The 17,832-nt window shown below is 44.1% G+C and overlaps 1 protein-coding gene across 2 annotated transcripts in view; it reads left to right on the top strand.

The window, feature by feature from the left end:
• Positions 1-17,832, top strand: part of LOC134360064 (phosphatidylinositol 4-kinase alpha) — a 267,869-nt gene that overhangs the window by 139,305 nt on the left and 110,732 nt on the right. For both annotated transcript variants that reach the window (XM_063074140.1, XM_063074141.1), the window contains 3 exons: positions 571-727; positions 7,308-7,435; positions 13,133-13,291. In XM_063074140.1, coding sequence (XP_062930210.1) covers positions 571-727; positions 7,308-7,435; positions 13,133-13,291 — 444 coding nt within the window. The remainder of the gene's footprint in view (positions 1-570; positions 728-7,307; positions 7,436-13,132; positions 13,292-17,832) is intronic.

The raw sequence follows: 17,832 nt of genomic DNA on the forward strand, positions 1-17,832 counted from the left end.
GAAACATTCTGTAATGACCAATAAACCAATTGTTTGGAATCAAATGACCTTGCCTGGTGTCTCAGAGCTGGGTGTGCCTGCACCTGTAACCCCCTCGCCCCGGCACTCCTTCTCTAACATGTCCCACACCCCTTCCGCGGCGCATCACCCTTGCTATTCCCAACATCCTTTGCTCCCGCCAGATTTACAAACTTGCTCTCTGCTCCACGTTGGCAAATACAGTACCGTGCAAAAGTCTTAGACATATATATGTATCTGTAGGGTACTTACATAGAGTGGGTGTTTGGAATGCCCTTCTGGGGTGGTGGCAGAGGCTGATACATTCGGTACATTTGAGGGATTCTTAGATAAGTGCGTGAATGAATTGAAAATAGAGAACTATGTGGGCGGAAAGAGTTAGATTAATCTTGAAGTAGGCTAAAAGATCAACATAATATTGTGGGCTGAAGGGCCTGTGCTGTTAACAAAGGCAAAAATATAGTCTTTACTTTCTGTTAATTAAATCAACTCGTAGTGATTATCACTTTGTTTAATGTTTCAAGGGTTTCAATATTTCCTTCCCCTCTGCAGGTGGCAGGAATGATTGAGTTCTCCGAAGCGACTGGTTGGCAGTCCGACCTGAACAAAATCATGATTAAAAAACTGAACGATGCACTGGGATCAGTCGACACTGACGCGTACACACAGTCCATGTTCAATCTCACAGCTCTGCTCATCCGCAGAGAGGGTGAGCAGTATACTTATAAAAAATTTCCAACAGATATGCTTGCTACTTTGCAAAACATATATATTCTGCATTGTACACATTACAGTACAACTGAGCTGTTTTGTGCCTGGCTAGCACTTTACTATGTTGTCTAGGATATGGCATAAAGATAAAGATTTATTTGTTATATGTACATCATAACATGCATCAAATGCCTTCTTTTGCATCAAATTAAATTAGCGTCAAAAGACGTGGGCATCATACTTTACAGTGACAGTGTTTGCAGTGATATGCCAAGGGGATCAAAAGATGAATTTATTGAAGCAACACACACAGAACGCTGGAGGAACTCAGCAGTTCAGGCAGCATCTATGGAAAAAAGTAAACAGTCAATGTTTTGGGCAGGATTGAGAAGGAAGATGAGTGGAGGGGAAGAGGCTAGCTAGAAGGTGATAGGTGAAGCCGGGTGGGTGGGAAAGGTAAAGGGCTGAAGAGGAAGGAATCTGACAGGAGATGAGAGTGGACCATATGAGAAAAGCAAGGAGGAGGGGACTCGGGAAATAATAAGCAGTTGAGAAGAAGTGAAAGGTCAGAGTGGGGAATAGAGGAGGGTGGGGGGCTTTGTTCACTGTAAGGAGAAATCGATGTTCATGTATCAGGTATCCAGACGGAGTATAAGTTGTTGCTTCTCCACCCTGAGGGCGGCCTCATCTTGGCACAAGAGTAGGCCATGGATTAACACATTGGAAAGGGAATGGAAATCGGAATCAAAATGTTTGGCTATCGGAAAGTCCCACTTGTGGTGGATGGTGTGGGGTTTTATTGAACTTATTGAAGGTTTAGAAGCACTAAATCAATGTGCAAGGCTGAGAAATTCAAGCGAGGTCCTTTGCATCAAGTGCAAAGTTTATTAACTGTTGCTGGTTGTGTTCTACTTCTGAAATTCAGTTTCTTTGAGTTTGTCAGGACCGAATTTCAGAAAAGAAGTCCAGTACACCTCCACTTCCAAATTGTACATTAAACATCAACAAACAAGGATGAATTTCTTCCTGCTGGTATCTGGTACCTCAACAGCAGAGAACAGCTTATTAATTTCCTTCTTGGACCGCTCTGTAACTGAAGATAAATAACAATAACAGCTGTGAAGATCCCTTCTGCACCTGGTAACCCTGTGATCTCTGTCTTGGAGGCCGATGACAGGCTGTTTTTCAGGAGGGTGAAGCCTCACCAGGCAGCAGGCCCCGATGGAGCACCTAGTAAGGCTCTGAAAAGCTGTGTCAACCAACTGGTGGGAGTATTCAAAGACATTTTCAACCTCTCATTGCTACAGTCATAAGTTCCCACTTGCTCCAAAAAGGCAGCAAACTAAACCAGTGCATAAGAAGAGTAGTGTGAGCTGCCTCAACGACCATTGTCCAATAGCACTCACATCTACAGTGATGAAATGCTTTGAGAGGTTGGTCATGCCTAGAATCAACTCCTGCCTCAGCAAGGACCTGGGCCAACTGCAATTTGTCTATCACCTCAGTAGGTCTGTGGCAGGCGCAATCTCAATGGCTCTTCACACGGCCTTAAATCACCTGGACAACAAGCACCCATGTCAGGATGCTGTTCGTTGAATATAGCTCAGCGTTTAACACCATCATTCCACAGTCTTGATCGATAAGCTACAGAACCTAGGCCTCTGTACCTCCCTCCAATTGCAGAAGGCCTTTCTAACCAGAAGACCACAATCTGTGCGATTGGTAATAATATCTCCTCCTCAATGACGATCAACACCTCGGGTGTGTGCTTAGTCCACTGCTCTACTCCCTCTATACCCATGACTGTGGCTAGGTATAACCATATAACAACCACATAACAATTACAGCATGGAAACAGGGCATCTTGGCCCTTCTGGTCCGTGCCGAACTCTTAATCTCACCTAGTCCCACTGACCTGCACTCAGCCCATAATCCTCCATTCCTTTCCTATCCATTTAGCTATCCAATTTAACTTTGAACGACAACATCGAACCTGCCTCAACCACTTCTGCTGGAAGCTCGTTCCACACAGCTATCACTCTCTGAGTAAAGAAGTTCCCCCTCATGTTACCCCTAAACTTTTTCCCTTTAATTCTCAACTCATGTCCTCTTGTTTGAATCTCCCTCACTCTCAATGGAAAAAGCCTATCCACTTTAACTCTATCTATCCCCCTCATAATTTTAAATACCTCTATCAAGTTCCCCCTCAACCTTCTACGCTCCAAAGAATAAAGACCCAACTTGTTCAACCTTTCTCTGTAACTTAGGAGGTGAAACCCAGGTAACATTCTAGTAAATCTTCTCTGTATTCTTTCAATTTTGTTGACATCTTTTCTATAATTCGGTAACCAGAACTGTACATAATATAGCGCAAATGCTATCTATAAATTTGCAGATAATGCAGCCATTGTTGGTAAAATCTCAGATGGAGATGAGAGGCTGTACAGGAGTGAGATATACCAACTAGTTGAGTTGGTGGTTGTCTCTCAGGGTCCGAGGAAGACTAAACATTGTGCAGTCATCTGTGGATACGCGTGGCTTCGGAGGCCGAAGGCCAAAGAACACACGTGGTTGCAGGTTGGACATGGAATGGTGGTTGTTAGAACAGGTGCACACAGCTTTGTGGCGTTGGTCTCGTGCTGCTGCAAGGTGCTGATTTCGGTCATCCTCAAAGTCAGATGCAGCTTTTCTGGTCAGGACGTGCCACGCAGCCCTGTCGGCTGCGGACTCCTCAAGTTGTCAAGGCTGAGGGTCTGCCCATTTGATGTACGATTTCAGATTGCCTTTGAATCTTTTTGCGGCTGCCATGATCAAGCTCACTGTAGAGCAGCTGCCTGGGGATTCTTGTTTCACCCATGTGGATTACATGGCCAGTCCAGCGTAGCTGGGCCTGGAGGATCCTTGCCTTAATGCTTGTGCTGTTGGCTCTATCAAGGACTTCCTGGTTGGTGATTCGGTCCTGCCATGGAATCCTCGAGATCGACCACAGAGAGCGCATGTGAAACGGCTCCAGCTGTTTGATGTGCCTGCAGTACAGGGTCCAGATTTCACAGACGTACAAGAGAGAGGTGAGGACCACAGCCTTGTACACCTTGAACCTGTTTGAAAGCTGATTGTCCTTGTGCTCCAGAACTTTGACACAGAATTTCCCGAGTGCTTGGCTGGTTTTCTGGATCCTTGCTATGATCTCTTCGTCAAGGGATCCGTCACTGGAGATGGTGCTTCCTACAGGAGGCCGCACAGGAGGGAGATATACCAACTAGCTGAGTGGGTGGTTGTCTCTCGGGGTCCGAGGAAGACTAAACAATGTGCAGTCATCTGTGGATCGGTCACTGGAGATGGTGCTTCCTACAGGAGGCCGTACAGGAGTGAGATATACCAGCTAGCTGAGTGGGTGGTTGTCTCTCGGGGTCCGAGGAAGACTAAACATTGTGCAGTCATCTGTGGATACGCGTGGCTTCGGAGGCCGAAGGCCAAAGAACACACGTGGTTGCAGGTTGGACATGGAATGGTGGTTGTTAGAACAGGTGCACACAGCTTTGTGGCGTTGGTCTCGTGCTGCTGCAAGGTGCTGATTATGGTCATCCTCAAAGTCAGATGCAGCTTTTCTGGTCAGGACGTGCCACGCAGCCCTGTCGGCTGCGGACTCCTCAAGTTGTCAAGGCTGAGGGTCTGCCCATTTGATGTACGATTTCAGATTGCCTTTGAATCTTTTTGCGGCTGCCATGATCAAGCTCACTGTAGAGCAGCTACCTGGGGATTCTTGTTTCACCCATGCGGATTACATGGCCAGTCCAGCGTAGCTGGGCCTGGAGGATCCTTGCCTTAATGCTTGTGCTGTTGGCTCTATCAAGGACTTCCTGGTTGGTGATTCGGTCCTGCCATGGAATCCTCGAGATCGACCACAGAGAGCGCATGTGAAACGGCTCCAGCTGTTTGATGTGCCTGCAGTACAGGGTCCAGATTTCACAGACGTACAGGAGAGAGGTGAGGACCACAGCCTTGTACACCTTGAGCCTGTTTGAAAGCTGATTGTCCTTGTGCTCCAGAACTTTGACACAGAGATTCCCGAGTGCCTGGCTGGTTTTCTGGATCCTTGCTATGATCTCTTTGTCAAGGGATCCGTCACTGGAGATGGTGCTTCCTACAGTAGGCCGCACAGGAGGGAGATATACCAACTAGCTGAGTGGGTGGTTGTCTCTCGGGGTCCGAGGAAGACTAAACAATGTGCAGTCATCTGTGGATTGGTCACTGGAGACGGTGCTTCCTACAGGAGATGGTACAGGAGGGAGATATACCAGCTAGCTGAGTGGGTGGTTGTCTCTCGGGGTCCGAGGAAGACTAAACAATGTGCAGTCATCTGTGGATCGGTCACTGGAGACGGTGCTTCCTACAGGAGGCCGTACAGGAGTGAGATATACCAGCTAGCTGAGTGGGTGGTTGTCTCTCGGGGTCCGAGGAAGACTAAACAAGAGGGTGTACAGGAGTGAGATATACCAGCTAGCTGAGTGGGTGGTTGTCTCTCGGGGTCCGAGGAAGACTAAACAAGAGGCCGTACAGGAGTGAGATATACCAGCTAGCTGAGTGGGTGGTTGTCTCTCGGGGTCCGAGGAAGACTAAACAATGTGCAGTCATCTGTGGATCGGTCACTGGAGACGGTGCTTCCTACAGGAGGCCGTACAGGAGTGAGATATACCAGCTAGCTGAGTGGGTGGTTGTCTCTCGGGGTCCGAGGAAGACTAAACAAGAGGGTGTACAGGAGTGAGATATACCAGCTAGCTGAGTGGTGTCGCAGCAACAACCTCGCACTCAGTGTCAGTAAGAAGAAAAAGCTGATTGTGGACTTCAGCAAGCGTAAGATGAGGGAAAACGAACCAATCCTCATAGAGGGATCAGAAGTAGAAAACGTGAGCATTTTCAAGTTCACTGAGGATCTAACCTGGTCCCAGCATACCAATACAGCTGGCAATAGCACAGAACTTTAATATAGCGCTATGCTTATAAGACACGCATCTCTCCAGATCAGCTGTTTTGTAACAGGATTCAAATGAGGTTCATGGAAATGATTCTGGGATTCAATCATATGATCATATGATGAGCCTGTACTCACTAGAATTCAGGAGAATTGGGCTTGGGGGGGCACAGATCTCACTGGAATCTGTCAGATGTTGAAAGACCTCGATGGAATGAATGTGGAGAGGAACTTTCAGTTTTCATTTCATTGTGTAGACAGTTTTTATCCCTTCTCTGAGCATTAATTAAGATTTTTTGAGGCACACGATGGCATAGCGGTTACCGTGACACTATTATAGCTCAGGGTGTTCCAGAGATCAGAGAGCATTTCCAATTCCATCAGAGAGGAGTGTATACACTCTCCCTGTGACTGTGTGGGTTTCCTCCCACAGCCTAAAAACGTATTGGTTGGTAGGTTAATTGGTCATTGTAAATTGTCCTGTGATTAGGCTTGGATTAAATTGAGGGATTGTGGGGCAGCATGGCTTGAAAGGCTGGAAGGGCCTACACCTCGCTGTATCTCAATCAATCAATCAATCAATAAACAAACCAACAAACAAATAAATAAATGGGGTTTCCTGTGGTGGGGTCGTCTAAGAGCAGAGGACACAGTCTCGGAATACAGGGGTGTCGTTTTAGAATGGAGATGAGGAGGAATTTCTTTAGCCAAGGAGTGGTGAATCTGCGGAATGTGTTGCCACAGGTGGCTGTGGAAGCCAAATCATTGGGTGAATTTATGATAGACCTTGATAGATTCTTGATTAGTCAAGGCATGTAGGGATATGAGGAGAAGGCAGGAGATTGGGCTGAGTGGGAAATGGATCAGCCATGATGAAATGGCAGAGCAGACTTGATGGGCCAAATAGCCTAAATCTGCTCCTATTTCTTGCAGAAGAATCTGCCACTGCCCTGTAAATAATTACCCTTGGAAAATGAGTTGGGGAGGCAGGGTTTGAAACTGGGTGGAAAAACGAGTTAAACTGAAGAGGTTGAACAGAAAACAAGCTTCAATTTTTATATTAATGCACAAAAGTATTGAGGAATTGGTATTTTAGTGAAGTGGATATGTTCCAGCCAGCAGGAAATGTTAGCTCCTCTTCCTCATAAATCAGCAAGATTGGCACTTGAAGCTAAACCCTATCATTATTTAATAGTTTATCTGTGCAATAGATGAGCTTGCAATAATGATCTACTGAAGCCTCGGAGGTTCAATTTGAGCTAATGCTGCCATTAAACATTGCTTGTGATTACTTGTGTAGCTGTTTAATTTACAAAGGGGCTGTGGATGGAAGTTTTTTGATCAATAATTGCACCAAAATGTTTACAAACTGCATTATTTTTCACTAATGCTTCTTACCACTTCAGCATCTTGTAGTCCATTTCAAATTGAGAGGTATAATTAGTTTCACAGAAAACAAAAACGTTCTCTGAGTTCCTCCAGCATTTTGTGTACGTTGCTTTTGAATTCCAGCAGCTGCAGAATTTCTTGTGTTTATGATGCTCTGTTTTCTTTATGTGTGTGTGTTTTTTATTTTCTCTGCCCCCCCCCCCGCCCCACCTTCTAGCCTGTGATTCTCAGCTCCTTCACCATCTTTGCTGGGCCCCTCTGCGGATGTTCACAGCCATGGGCATGGAGACTGCTGTGGCCTGCTGGGAGTGGCTGCTGGCTGCAAAGAATGGCATCGAAGTGCCGGTCAGTATTGTTTCTTCAATTAACAATTCTCCTTTTAAAACTTACCCTAAGTGGCCACTTTATTAGATATACCTGTGCACCTGCTCGTTAATGCAAATATTTTTGCTTAATTATTTACTTATTGAGATACAGCGCCAAAGGGGCCCTTATGGCCCTTTGAGCTGTGCCGCCTAGCAATTCCCTGATTTAATCCTAGCCCAATCACGAGACAATTTACAATGACCAATTAACCTATTAATGCCACACACACAAAAAATGCTGGTGAACGCAGCAGGCCAGGCAGCATCTATAGGAAGAGGTACAGTCAACATTTTGGGCCGGGACCCTTCGTCAGACTAACTGAAGGAAGAGATAATACGAGATTTGAAAGTGGGAGGGGGAGGGGGTGATACGAAATAATAGGAGAAGACAGGAGGGGGAGGGATGGAGCTAAGAGCTGGAAAGTTGATTGGCAAAAGGGATACCAGGCTGGAGAAGGGAGAGGATCATGGGATGGGAAGCCTGGGGAGAAAGAGAAGGGGGGAGGGGAGCCCGGAGGGTGGAGTGCAGACACAGAGTTATAGTGAGAGGGACAGAGGGAGAAAAAAGAGAGAGAGGAAAAAAAGGGGGAAAAATATATAAAAAAACAAATAAGGGATGGAGTGTGAAGGGGAGGAAGGGCATTAACGGAAGTTAGAGAAGTCAAAATTCATGCCATCAGATTGGAGGCTACCCAGACGGTATATAAGGTGTTGTTCCTCCAACCAGAGTGTGGCTTCATCTATTAATGCCTTTGGACTGTGGGAGGAAACTGGAGGAAACCCATGTGGTCACAGGAAGAAGGTACAAACCCTTTACAGGCAGCAGTGGGAAATGAACCCAAGTTGCTGGTATTGTAAAGCATTGGACCAACCCCTACGCTACCCTGCCATCCCAAAATATCAGCCAGCAAACCATGTGGCTGCTCCAATGCTTTAAAGCATATAGACATGGTAAGGAAGTTCAGTTTTTGTTCAGGCCAAACATCAGAATAGGGACGAATTGTGATCAAGTGACTTTGACTCTGGAATGATTGTTAGTGCCAGATGGGGTAGGTTGATATCACAGAAAATCCTGATCTCCTGGGATTCTCACACACATTCTCTAGAGTTTACAGAGAATGGTGTGAAAACAAAAAAAATGTCAACCAGCAAGCAGCAGTTCTGTGAGCGAAAGTACCTTGTCAATGAGAGAGCTCAAAGGAGAATGGCCAGACTGGTCCAAACTGACGGGAAGGCAACAGTAACTCAGATAACCATGTGTTGCTACAGGGATGTGCAGAAGAACATCTCTGAATGCATAAAACATCGAGCCTTGAAGTGGATGGTACAGCAGCAGAAGACCATACCAAGTTCCACTCCTGTAGAAATAAAGTGGCCATTGAGTGTGTGTTGCAACAATTAAGCCTTTGAGTTACTGCAGTTTGCATTCTTCATGCCCAAAGGTTGGACAAACTTTGAGTAAAAGAAAAGTCATTAAAGTAGAAGTCATTGCTAAATGGATGTCTCCCTATTTTAAAATTAGACTATTTTTGAGACATCACATATCCTGCTGCTTTCTGTAAGGAGTTTATACGTTCTCCCTGTGACTGTGTGGGATTCCTCTGGCTGCCCTGGTTTCCTCCCACGCTCCAAAGACTTACCTGTTGGTTGGTTAATTGGTCAGGTAAACTGTCCTGTGTTTAGGCGAGGGTTATAAATTGGGGTTTGCGTGGCTTGAAAGGCCGGAAGGGCCAGTTCCACGCTGTATCTCAGTAAATAAAATCTTTAGATTAGGGGTTCCCAACCTGGGGTCCACGGACCCCTCAGTTAATGGAAGGGGTCCATGGCTTAAAAACGGTTGGGAACCCTGCCTTAGATAAACTAAAAGCATTCATCTGAGAAAATAATCTACAAATGCTAACCTGCTCTGCACTCTTGGTTTAGGTAATTCATGAGGCATAGAGGTAGATTAATTGATTTTCTTTTCCCTTTGGTCTTTTCTCTTTTGACCTTTCAATCACCTTGTATTAGATTTACTTTTAAGATCCATTTATCTCTAAAGTTACAAGGCTATGTTCATTCTTTAAAATTTTAATTTGAATTGCTGGTTTAAAAATGTAAATCATACGCTGACTGTGGCAGACAAATGTCATTTTGAAATAGTGTTGTAACGTGAACAGAGTCACCGGAAAGATGCTGCTGGTAGATATAAAGTAGTCTTTTATTCCAGACAGACACACAGACAAGCTGACAGCCTTTGGAGTCACTCAAGAGAGGCTCTCCGATCTAACACTACAGCACATTTTTATATGTTAAAGACCAATTTCTATAGTTACAATGCCCTCATACTGCTTCTTTTGAATTGTATGTAGTTTGTAAATTCCTGAGTCTTCAAACCAACACACCCAAAGTAAGTGTTAATTACTGTGGTGTCTGAGTCATAATCGCACAGTGGCCAGTTGATTGCATTCACACACATGCAGACATCTCCACCAATTGGATGGCTCCTGGTCAGCAATTTACTGTTCTGAGCTACAATTTTTGAATTCAATCTGCAATCCACATTCAGGTCTGAAGATTGGTTGCTGAAGTTATTATTTGCTATATACCCTAACCAGAATACTCCCTAATAATAGTTAGAATAAAAATGCATTGCAAGAAGGTTTTGAATTAGTATAATTTTCATAATTTAAGAGTATGTCACCAGCTGTCCAGTGATATAGTAATAGAAGAGTAGATGATTGGTTGTTACAGTTGAAAGATTTCTGATGTTGATTTGGCCGGTTGTATTTGCCCTTGGCTGTCCTCAGCTAATGTAAGGCAAATCTAATTATTCAGGAGTGTTTCTGCTCTATGTCCCTCTCGCGTTCAGTGAAAAGTGAAAGCAGAATTAGCATTAACTATAATGCCTTTCACAGCAGTGTCCCTGCTCACTAATGGAAATATCTAATCAGTCAATCATGGCAGCAATTCAGTGCATAAAAGCATGCAGGCAGGGTGAAGAGGTTCAGTTGTTGTTTAAACCAAATATCAGAAGGGGGAAGAAATGTGATCTAAGTGACTTTGACCGTGGAATGATTGTTGGTGCTAGATGGGATGGTTTGAGTGTCTCGGAAACTGCTGGTCTCCTAGGATTTTCACAAACGTTAGTCTCTAGAGTTTACAGAGAAAAGCAAAAGCACTTTAGAGACGAGGGAAAGGATTGATTTTTTTCTCTCTTTTTTTCCATTCGAAGTTTAAAGTTAATTTATTGTCTTACCCTATATTAACTTGAGGTTCATTTCCTTGCTGGCATTTACAGGAAAAAATAAATACAATAGAGATTACCAAAAAACTGCATCTAAACAAAGACTGGAAGACAACCAATGTGCAAAAGAAGACAAACTGCAAATTAAAAATAATTCTGACAACATGAGTTGTAAAGAGTTCCAGAAAGTGAGTCTGTAGGTTGTAGAATTAGTTCAGAGTTGTGATGGTTGAAGTTATCCACACCAGTTCAGGAGTCTGATGGTTGTAGAGTAATTAACTGTTTTATGAACTGGGTGGTGTGGCTTAATTGAGATAAATTCTTCCTTGGGAACAATGTCAACACTCCATGGTAACCCCCTCAATAATTGTCCAGCCTCATGAGTTTAGATCCATTATCTTATCTTCTTTTCTCAGTTCTCTATCAACCCCTGTGCAAATGTTTGGTTACCACCTGGGTTTCTTCCGTCTGTTCCAGTTTCCTCCCACATTCTAAAGGCGTACCGGTTAGGGTCAATTTTAGTAAGTTGTGGGCATGCTATGTTGGGATTTGATGCTTTTCTTTTCACCCCTGTTAGTCATGAGTTAAAGTCAGTCACACTGCCTCTTGCTTATTTATTTATTGAGATATGCTGTAGAATAGGCTCTTCCAATCCTTCGAGTCACACTGCCCAGCAACCCCCCCCCCCCGATTTAACTCTAACCTAATCACGGGACAAGTTACAATGACCAATTAACCTCCCTTTAATTGACGGTGAGAGGAGACCGAAGCACCCGGAGGAAATCACACAGTCATAGGGAGAATGCACAGATTCTTTACAGACAGTAGCGGGAATTGAACCCGGGTCGCTGGTACTGTAAAGCGTTGTGCTAACCACTACGCTACTGTGCTGCCCGATAGTGTCGTTCATCAGTTTTTTTTACAAGTTAAATTAGTTCTGAACAATACCTTGAATTGCTTTTAAGACAATCTAGATCAGGGGTTCCCAACCTTTTTGATGCCATGAACCAATACCATTAAACAAAGGGTCTGTGGACCCCAGATTAGGAACCACTGCTGTAGCCCAAAGTCATCCTGGGAAGTAAACTGAAGGATTTCAGAGGTCATGCCCTCAATCGTGCCTCAGCCCAGTATAACCAGCGAAAAGTGTCAGCAAATGTTAATTCATCTGCCAAGGGGAAAGATATTGAAGACTAAGTGTTCCTTTCTGCAGAAACAATTTCTGTGTGTTCTCTGCTCTATATTGCTGTGCCTTTTGGTATTTGAAGGCTATTTTACCAGCTTAAGAAAGCTGCTTCATAGTGACCCAGAAGAAATAAGTTTACATATCCTGAGTGCAGTAGGAAAATGATCAAATCCTTTGGCTCCAAAACAGACAATATACTTAAGACTGATTTATACTTCTGCATCAAATGGACGCCGTAACCTACGCAAGTGGCCTACAGGCGTTGTGAGCATTTATACTTGTGCGTTGGTGTGTCTGCCTCACTCTGCAATTTGGGCACGTCAGGTATGCGCACACACCTGCCTGTGCAAGGCTTCATGGTCATGGTAGTCTTTCTCAGGGTAAACAAGTTTAAAGCAAGCGTCTTTTTTCGTAAAAGCGAAATGTGTCCTCCATAATTTCGGAGGTCTGTAAAGTTTTATGGATAGCATTGCAGCCAGAGTTCCTTCCCTGCCCTTCAGTCACCCAGTGGGAAGCTATTGCAGCGTAGGAGGAAATGCGATGCTACCAAGCGGACCAATCACATTTGTTGCGGTCTGCATTGCTGCGACGCGTAGTTACATTTTGGGAGAGGTACGCGTCAGGCTACAGCGTGGGGATCCGCGTAGGGTTCGTGGCTACACCATACCTACGACATCGATTTGACGCAGAAGTATAAATCAACCTTTAGACTCACACAGCAGACAAATAGGCCATGTCTGTGCCAACTGCTTGAAAGACCTTTCTTCTTCGGCCTCTCCTTTCCTGAAGCCCTGTAATTTTATTTATTGTTTAAGTATATTTATATATTTTTTTAACAATTTCTATCTGAAGACTGACTGCCATTGAAACTGTTTCTATCACTCTTTGGGGTTAGTGTATCTAGATCAAAGTTGAGGTCAGGGTCAAGTATTTGTCATTTGCACAAGTGAATGTTTGCAATGGGAAACTTACTTGCAGCAGCATCAGAGACAGAAAAACATAAATTGAATGTAAATTATAAAAGAAATAACACAATTGGAACAGAAGAAGCAAGCTGCATTGTAGTTCAAAGTGTTCACAGTGTTGTTATACCAAAGTGGTGATTAGGGTTGTACAGGTTGATTCAAGAACCAAATGGTTGAAAGAAAATACAGTAGCTGTCCTTGAACGATTGTATATATTTTTATCTAAGTATCAGCTTCGTGAGCAAAGTTGCTCTGGCCTTAAATGCAAAAGTCTTATTGTTTACTTGTTGTTATTTGCAGTTCATGCGGGAGATGATTGGAGCCTGGCAGATGACAGTGCAGCAGAAGATTGGCCTCTTCTCAGAGGAGAAGAGAGAAGCTGACCCATTAGCAGCTTCTGAGGAGAGCCAACCCATGCCCTGTCCCCCTGAAGTTACACCTCACCACATCTGGATAGAGGCAAGTACTCTTAGCAAATGCAAGATGGCACCTGTGAATTATTTTAGGCTGTCCTTGGATACCACAACATATCTAATTATTTATTATTCTGTTCAAGATTGACAAGGTCGTCAAGTTTACTAAGTTCACTTCACTACGGTGGTATGCAAAAGTTTGGGCACCCCTGGTCAAAATTTCTGTTACGGTGAATAGTAAAAGATGACCTGATTTTCAAAAGGCATAAAGATGACACATTTATTTAATATTTTAAGCAAGAAAACTTTTTTATTTCCATCTTTTACAGTTTTAAAATAACGAAAAAGGAAAAGGGCCCGAAGCAAAAGTTTGGGCACCCTGCATGGTCAGCACTTAGTAACACCCCCTTTGGCAAGTATCACAGCTTGTAAGCACTTCCTGTAGCCAGCTAAGAGTCTTTCAATTCTTGTTTGGGGGATTTTCGCCCATTCTTCCTTGCAAAAGGCTTCTAGTTCAGTGAGATTCTTGGGCCATCTTGCATGCACTGCTCTTTTGAGGTCTATCCACAGATTCTCGATGATGTTTAGGTCGGGGGACTGTAAGGGCCATGGCAAAACCTTCAGCTTGTGCCTCTTGAGGTCTTCCATTGTGGATTTTGACATATGTTTAAGATCGTTATCCTGTTGTAGAAGCATCTTCATCATTTTTACAGATGGTATGATGTTTGCTTCCAGAATTTGCTGGTATTTAATTGAATTCATCCCTCTACCAGTAGATGTTCCCCGTGCCACTGGCTGCAACACAAGCTCAAAACCTGATTGATCCACCCCCGTGCTTAACAGTTGGAGAGGTATTCTTTTCATGAAATTCTGCACCCTTTCTTCTCCAAACATACCTTTGCTCATTGTGGCCAAAAAATTCTATTTTAACTTAATCAGTCCACAGGACTTGTTTCCAAAATGCATCAGGCTTGTTTAGGTGTTCCTTTGCAAACTTCTGACGCTGAATTTTGTTGGGAGGATGCAGGAAAGATTTTCTTCTGATGACTCTTCCATGAAGGTTATATTTGTGCAGGTGTCACTGCACAGTAGAACAATGCACCACCACTCCAGAGTCTGCTCAATCTTCCTGAAGGTCTTTTGCAGACAAATGGGAGTTTTGTCAATCCTACAAGCAGTTCTTTCGGAAAGTTTTCTTGGTGTTCCAGACCTCAACTTGACCTCCACCATTCTTGTTAACTGCCATTTCTTAATTACATTACGAACTGAGGAAATGGCTACCTGAAAACACTTTGCTATCTTCTTATAGCCTTCTCTTGCTTTGTGGGCATGATTTATTTTAATTTTCAGAGTGCTAGGCAGCAGCTTAGAGGAGCCCATGGCTGCTGATTGTTGGGACAAGGTTTGAGGAGTCAGGGTATTTATAAGGCTTTGAAATTTGCATCACCTGGCCTTTCCTAACAATGACTGTGAACAAGCCATAGCCCTAACAAGCTAATTAAGGTCTGAGACCTTGGTAAAAGTTATCTGAGAGCTCAAATCTCTCAGGGTGCCCAAACTTTTGTATGGTTATCCTTTCCTTTTTTTTCACTCTAAAATTGTACAAAACAAAAATAATTCACTAATCTTGCTTAACATGTTGAAAAGAATGTTTCATCTTTAACGTTATGACTTTTGGAGATCAGTTCATCTTCTACTCACTTAACTATTCACAGTAACAGAAATTTTGACCGGGGTGCCCAAACTTTTGCATACCACTAATATACATGTCATACGAGGCAACGTTACTCCAAACCGGAGTGTAAAGCACAGTAGTTCACATAACACACATTTAAAAATATAAAGGGTGAAAGAGAGTCGAGGGTAGATATAGGACCAATACAAAATAATGCTGGCAATATTGTAATGAGAGATGCAGAGATGGCAGAGGAACTGAATGCATATTTTGGATCAGTCCTCACAGTGGAAGACATCTGCATTATACCGGACATTCAAGAGTGTCAGAGAAGTGAAGTTTGTGCAGTGAAAATTACGACTGAGAAGGTGCTCAGGAAGCTTAATGGTCTGAGGGTGGATAAATCTCCTGGACCTGATAGAATGCACCCTTGGGTTCTGAAGGAAGTAGCTGGAGAGATTGCGGAGGCATTAATGATGATCTTTCAAGAATCGATAGATTCTGGCATTGTACCGGATGACTGGGAAATTGCAAATGTTACTCCACTATTTACAAAGGGTAGGAGGCAGCAGAAAGGAAACTATAGACTTGTTAACCTGACATCAGTGGTTGGGAAGTTGTCGGAATTGATTGTTAGGGATGAGATTATGGAGTACCTGGAGGCACATGACAAGTCTGACAAATCCTGCCTGACAAACCTACTGCAATTCTTTGAGGAAATTACAAGCAGAGGAGACAAAGGAAATGCAGTAGATGTAGTGTACTTGGATTTTCAGAAGGCCTTTGACAGGGTGCCGCACATGAGGCTGCTTAGCAAGAAAGAGCCCATGGAATTACAGGGAAGTAACTAGCGTGGGTGGAGCATTGGCTGGTCGGCAGAAAACAGAGAGTGGGTATAAAGGGATCCTATTCTGGCTGACTGCCAATTACCAGTGGAGTTCCACAGGGGTCGGTGTTGGGACCGCTGCTGATTTGGACTTTGGTATTAATGGATTTGTGGCTAAATTTGCTGATGATACAAAGATAAGTGGAAGAGCAGGTAGTATTGAGGAAATGAGAGCCTGCAGAGAGACTTAGATAGTTTAGGGGAATGGGCAAATAAGTGGCAAATGAAATACAATGTTGGAAAGTGTATGGTCATGCACTTTGGTGGAAGAAATAAACGGGAAGACTATTATTTAGATGGGGGGAGAATTCAAAATGCAGAGATGCAAAGGGATTTGGGAGTCCTTGTGCAAGATACCCTAAAGGTTAACCTCCAGGTTGAGTTGGTTGTGAAGAAGGCGAATGCAGTGTTGGCATTCATTTCGAGAGGTAGAAACTATAAGAGCTGGGATGTGATGTTGAGGCTCTATAAGGCACGCGTAAGACCACACATGGAGTATTGTGTGCAGTTTTGGGCTCCTTATTTTAGAAAGGATATACTGACATGGAGAAGGTTCAGAGAAGATTCACGAGAATGATTCCAGGAATGAGGAACGTCTGGCAGTTCTTGGGCTGTATTCCCTGGAGTTCAGGAGAATGAGTGGGGATCACATAGAAACATTCCGAATGTTAAAAGGCCTGAACAGAATAGATATGGCAAAATTATTTCCCATGGTAGGGAATTCTAGGACAAGAGGACATGACTTCAGGATTGAAGGACATCCTTTTCGAACTGAGTTGCAGAGAAATTACTTTAGTCAGAGGGTGGTAAATCTGTGGAATTTGTTGCCACGAGCGAGGCTAAGTCATTGGGTGTATTTAAGGCAGAAATAGATAGGTTCTTGATTAGCCAGGGCATCAAAGGGTATGGGGAGAAGGCAGGGGAGTAGGGATGGCTGGTAGAATTGGATCAGCCCATGATTGAATGGCGGAGCAGACTCGATAGGCAGAATGGCCTACTTCTGCTCCTATATCTTATGGTCTTACGGTCGTATAACTCACAATAACTTGGGAAAGTAAGAATTAAGTCTACTACAAATGAATATATTACACAGATAAACCAAGTAAAGTGCATATATTAAATATTGTCAGGTAAAAAACAGATTAACCAATGATACTTTGAATGCAATGCAGCAAGGAGTTTAGAAGCTTAATGGCCTGAGGGAAGAAGCTGTTTCCCATCCTAACCGTTCCTGTCTTTATGCATTGGAGTCTCCTGCCTGATGGTAGAAAGTCAAAGAGTATGCTGGATAGATGGTGGGGATCCTTGATAATACTAAGGGTCCTGTGTATGCAGTGCTCCTGATAAATGTCCTCAAAGGACAGTAGGGAGACCCCTATAATCCTCCTGGATGTTCTCACAGTCCTTGTAGGGACTTCCATTGTGATGCTCTGCTGATCCCATACCAGAAGGAGATGCAGCTTGTCACGGTGCTTTCTGTAAAATACGGTTAAGATGGGCCTTCTCTCTGTAAATGGTTGTAAACTGTTAGTTACTGCTTCTGCTACATCTAAATAGTGGTAGTCCTTCGGATTCGAAGAAGACACCAGAAACCTGTGCGTGATGGAGTTTTAAGTGGAACAGCAGTTGCACAGGGGCAATCCCACTCTCTTGCCAGAAGAGACCTTGATCCAGTGGCACGGACAACCGTTACGGCTGGAGACCTCTCCTGCTGCAGTGGATGACCAGGACGTCTAAGTGTCTTGTCGTGCTCTTAGCACTCTACAACACCTGCCAGGCCTGCCTTCTTGACCGTTGGACCATTAATCGGTCTCTTCCGCTCAATCTGCCAGGGCCAGACTTGACACGCCGGGCTAAACAGACCCCCTATTTCACCAAGGGTCGAAGACCCGTCGGCTACCTTCACCTGGTTTAGCCCGTCTGCTGAGACGGTTTACCGGGGTGTGGCCGCTGCGCGTGTTACAGCTACTGGAGCCACAGGTGAGAGCTGAGCGCCAGGTGGAGACAAAAGGTGGATGAGCTCTCC

This window comes from Mobula hypostoma, chromosome 21 (assembly GCF_963921235.1).
Source record: "Mobula hypostoma chromosome 21, sMobHyp1.1, whole genome shotgun sequence".
NCBI classification, from domain to species: domain Eukaryota; kingdom Metazoa; phylum Chordata; class Chondrichthyes; order Myliobatiformes; family Myliobatidae; genus Mobula; species Mobula hypostoma.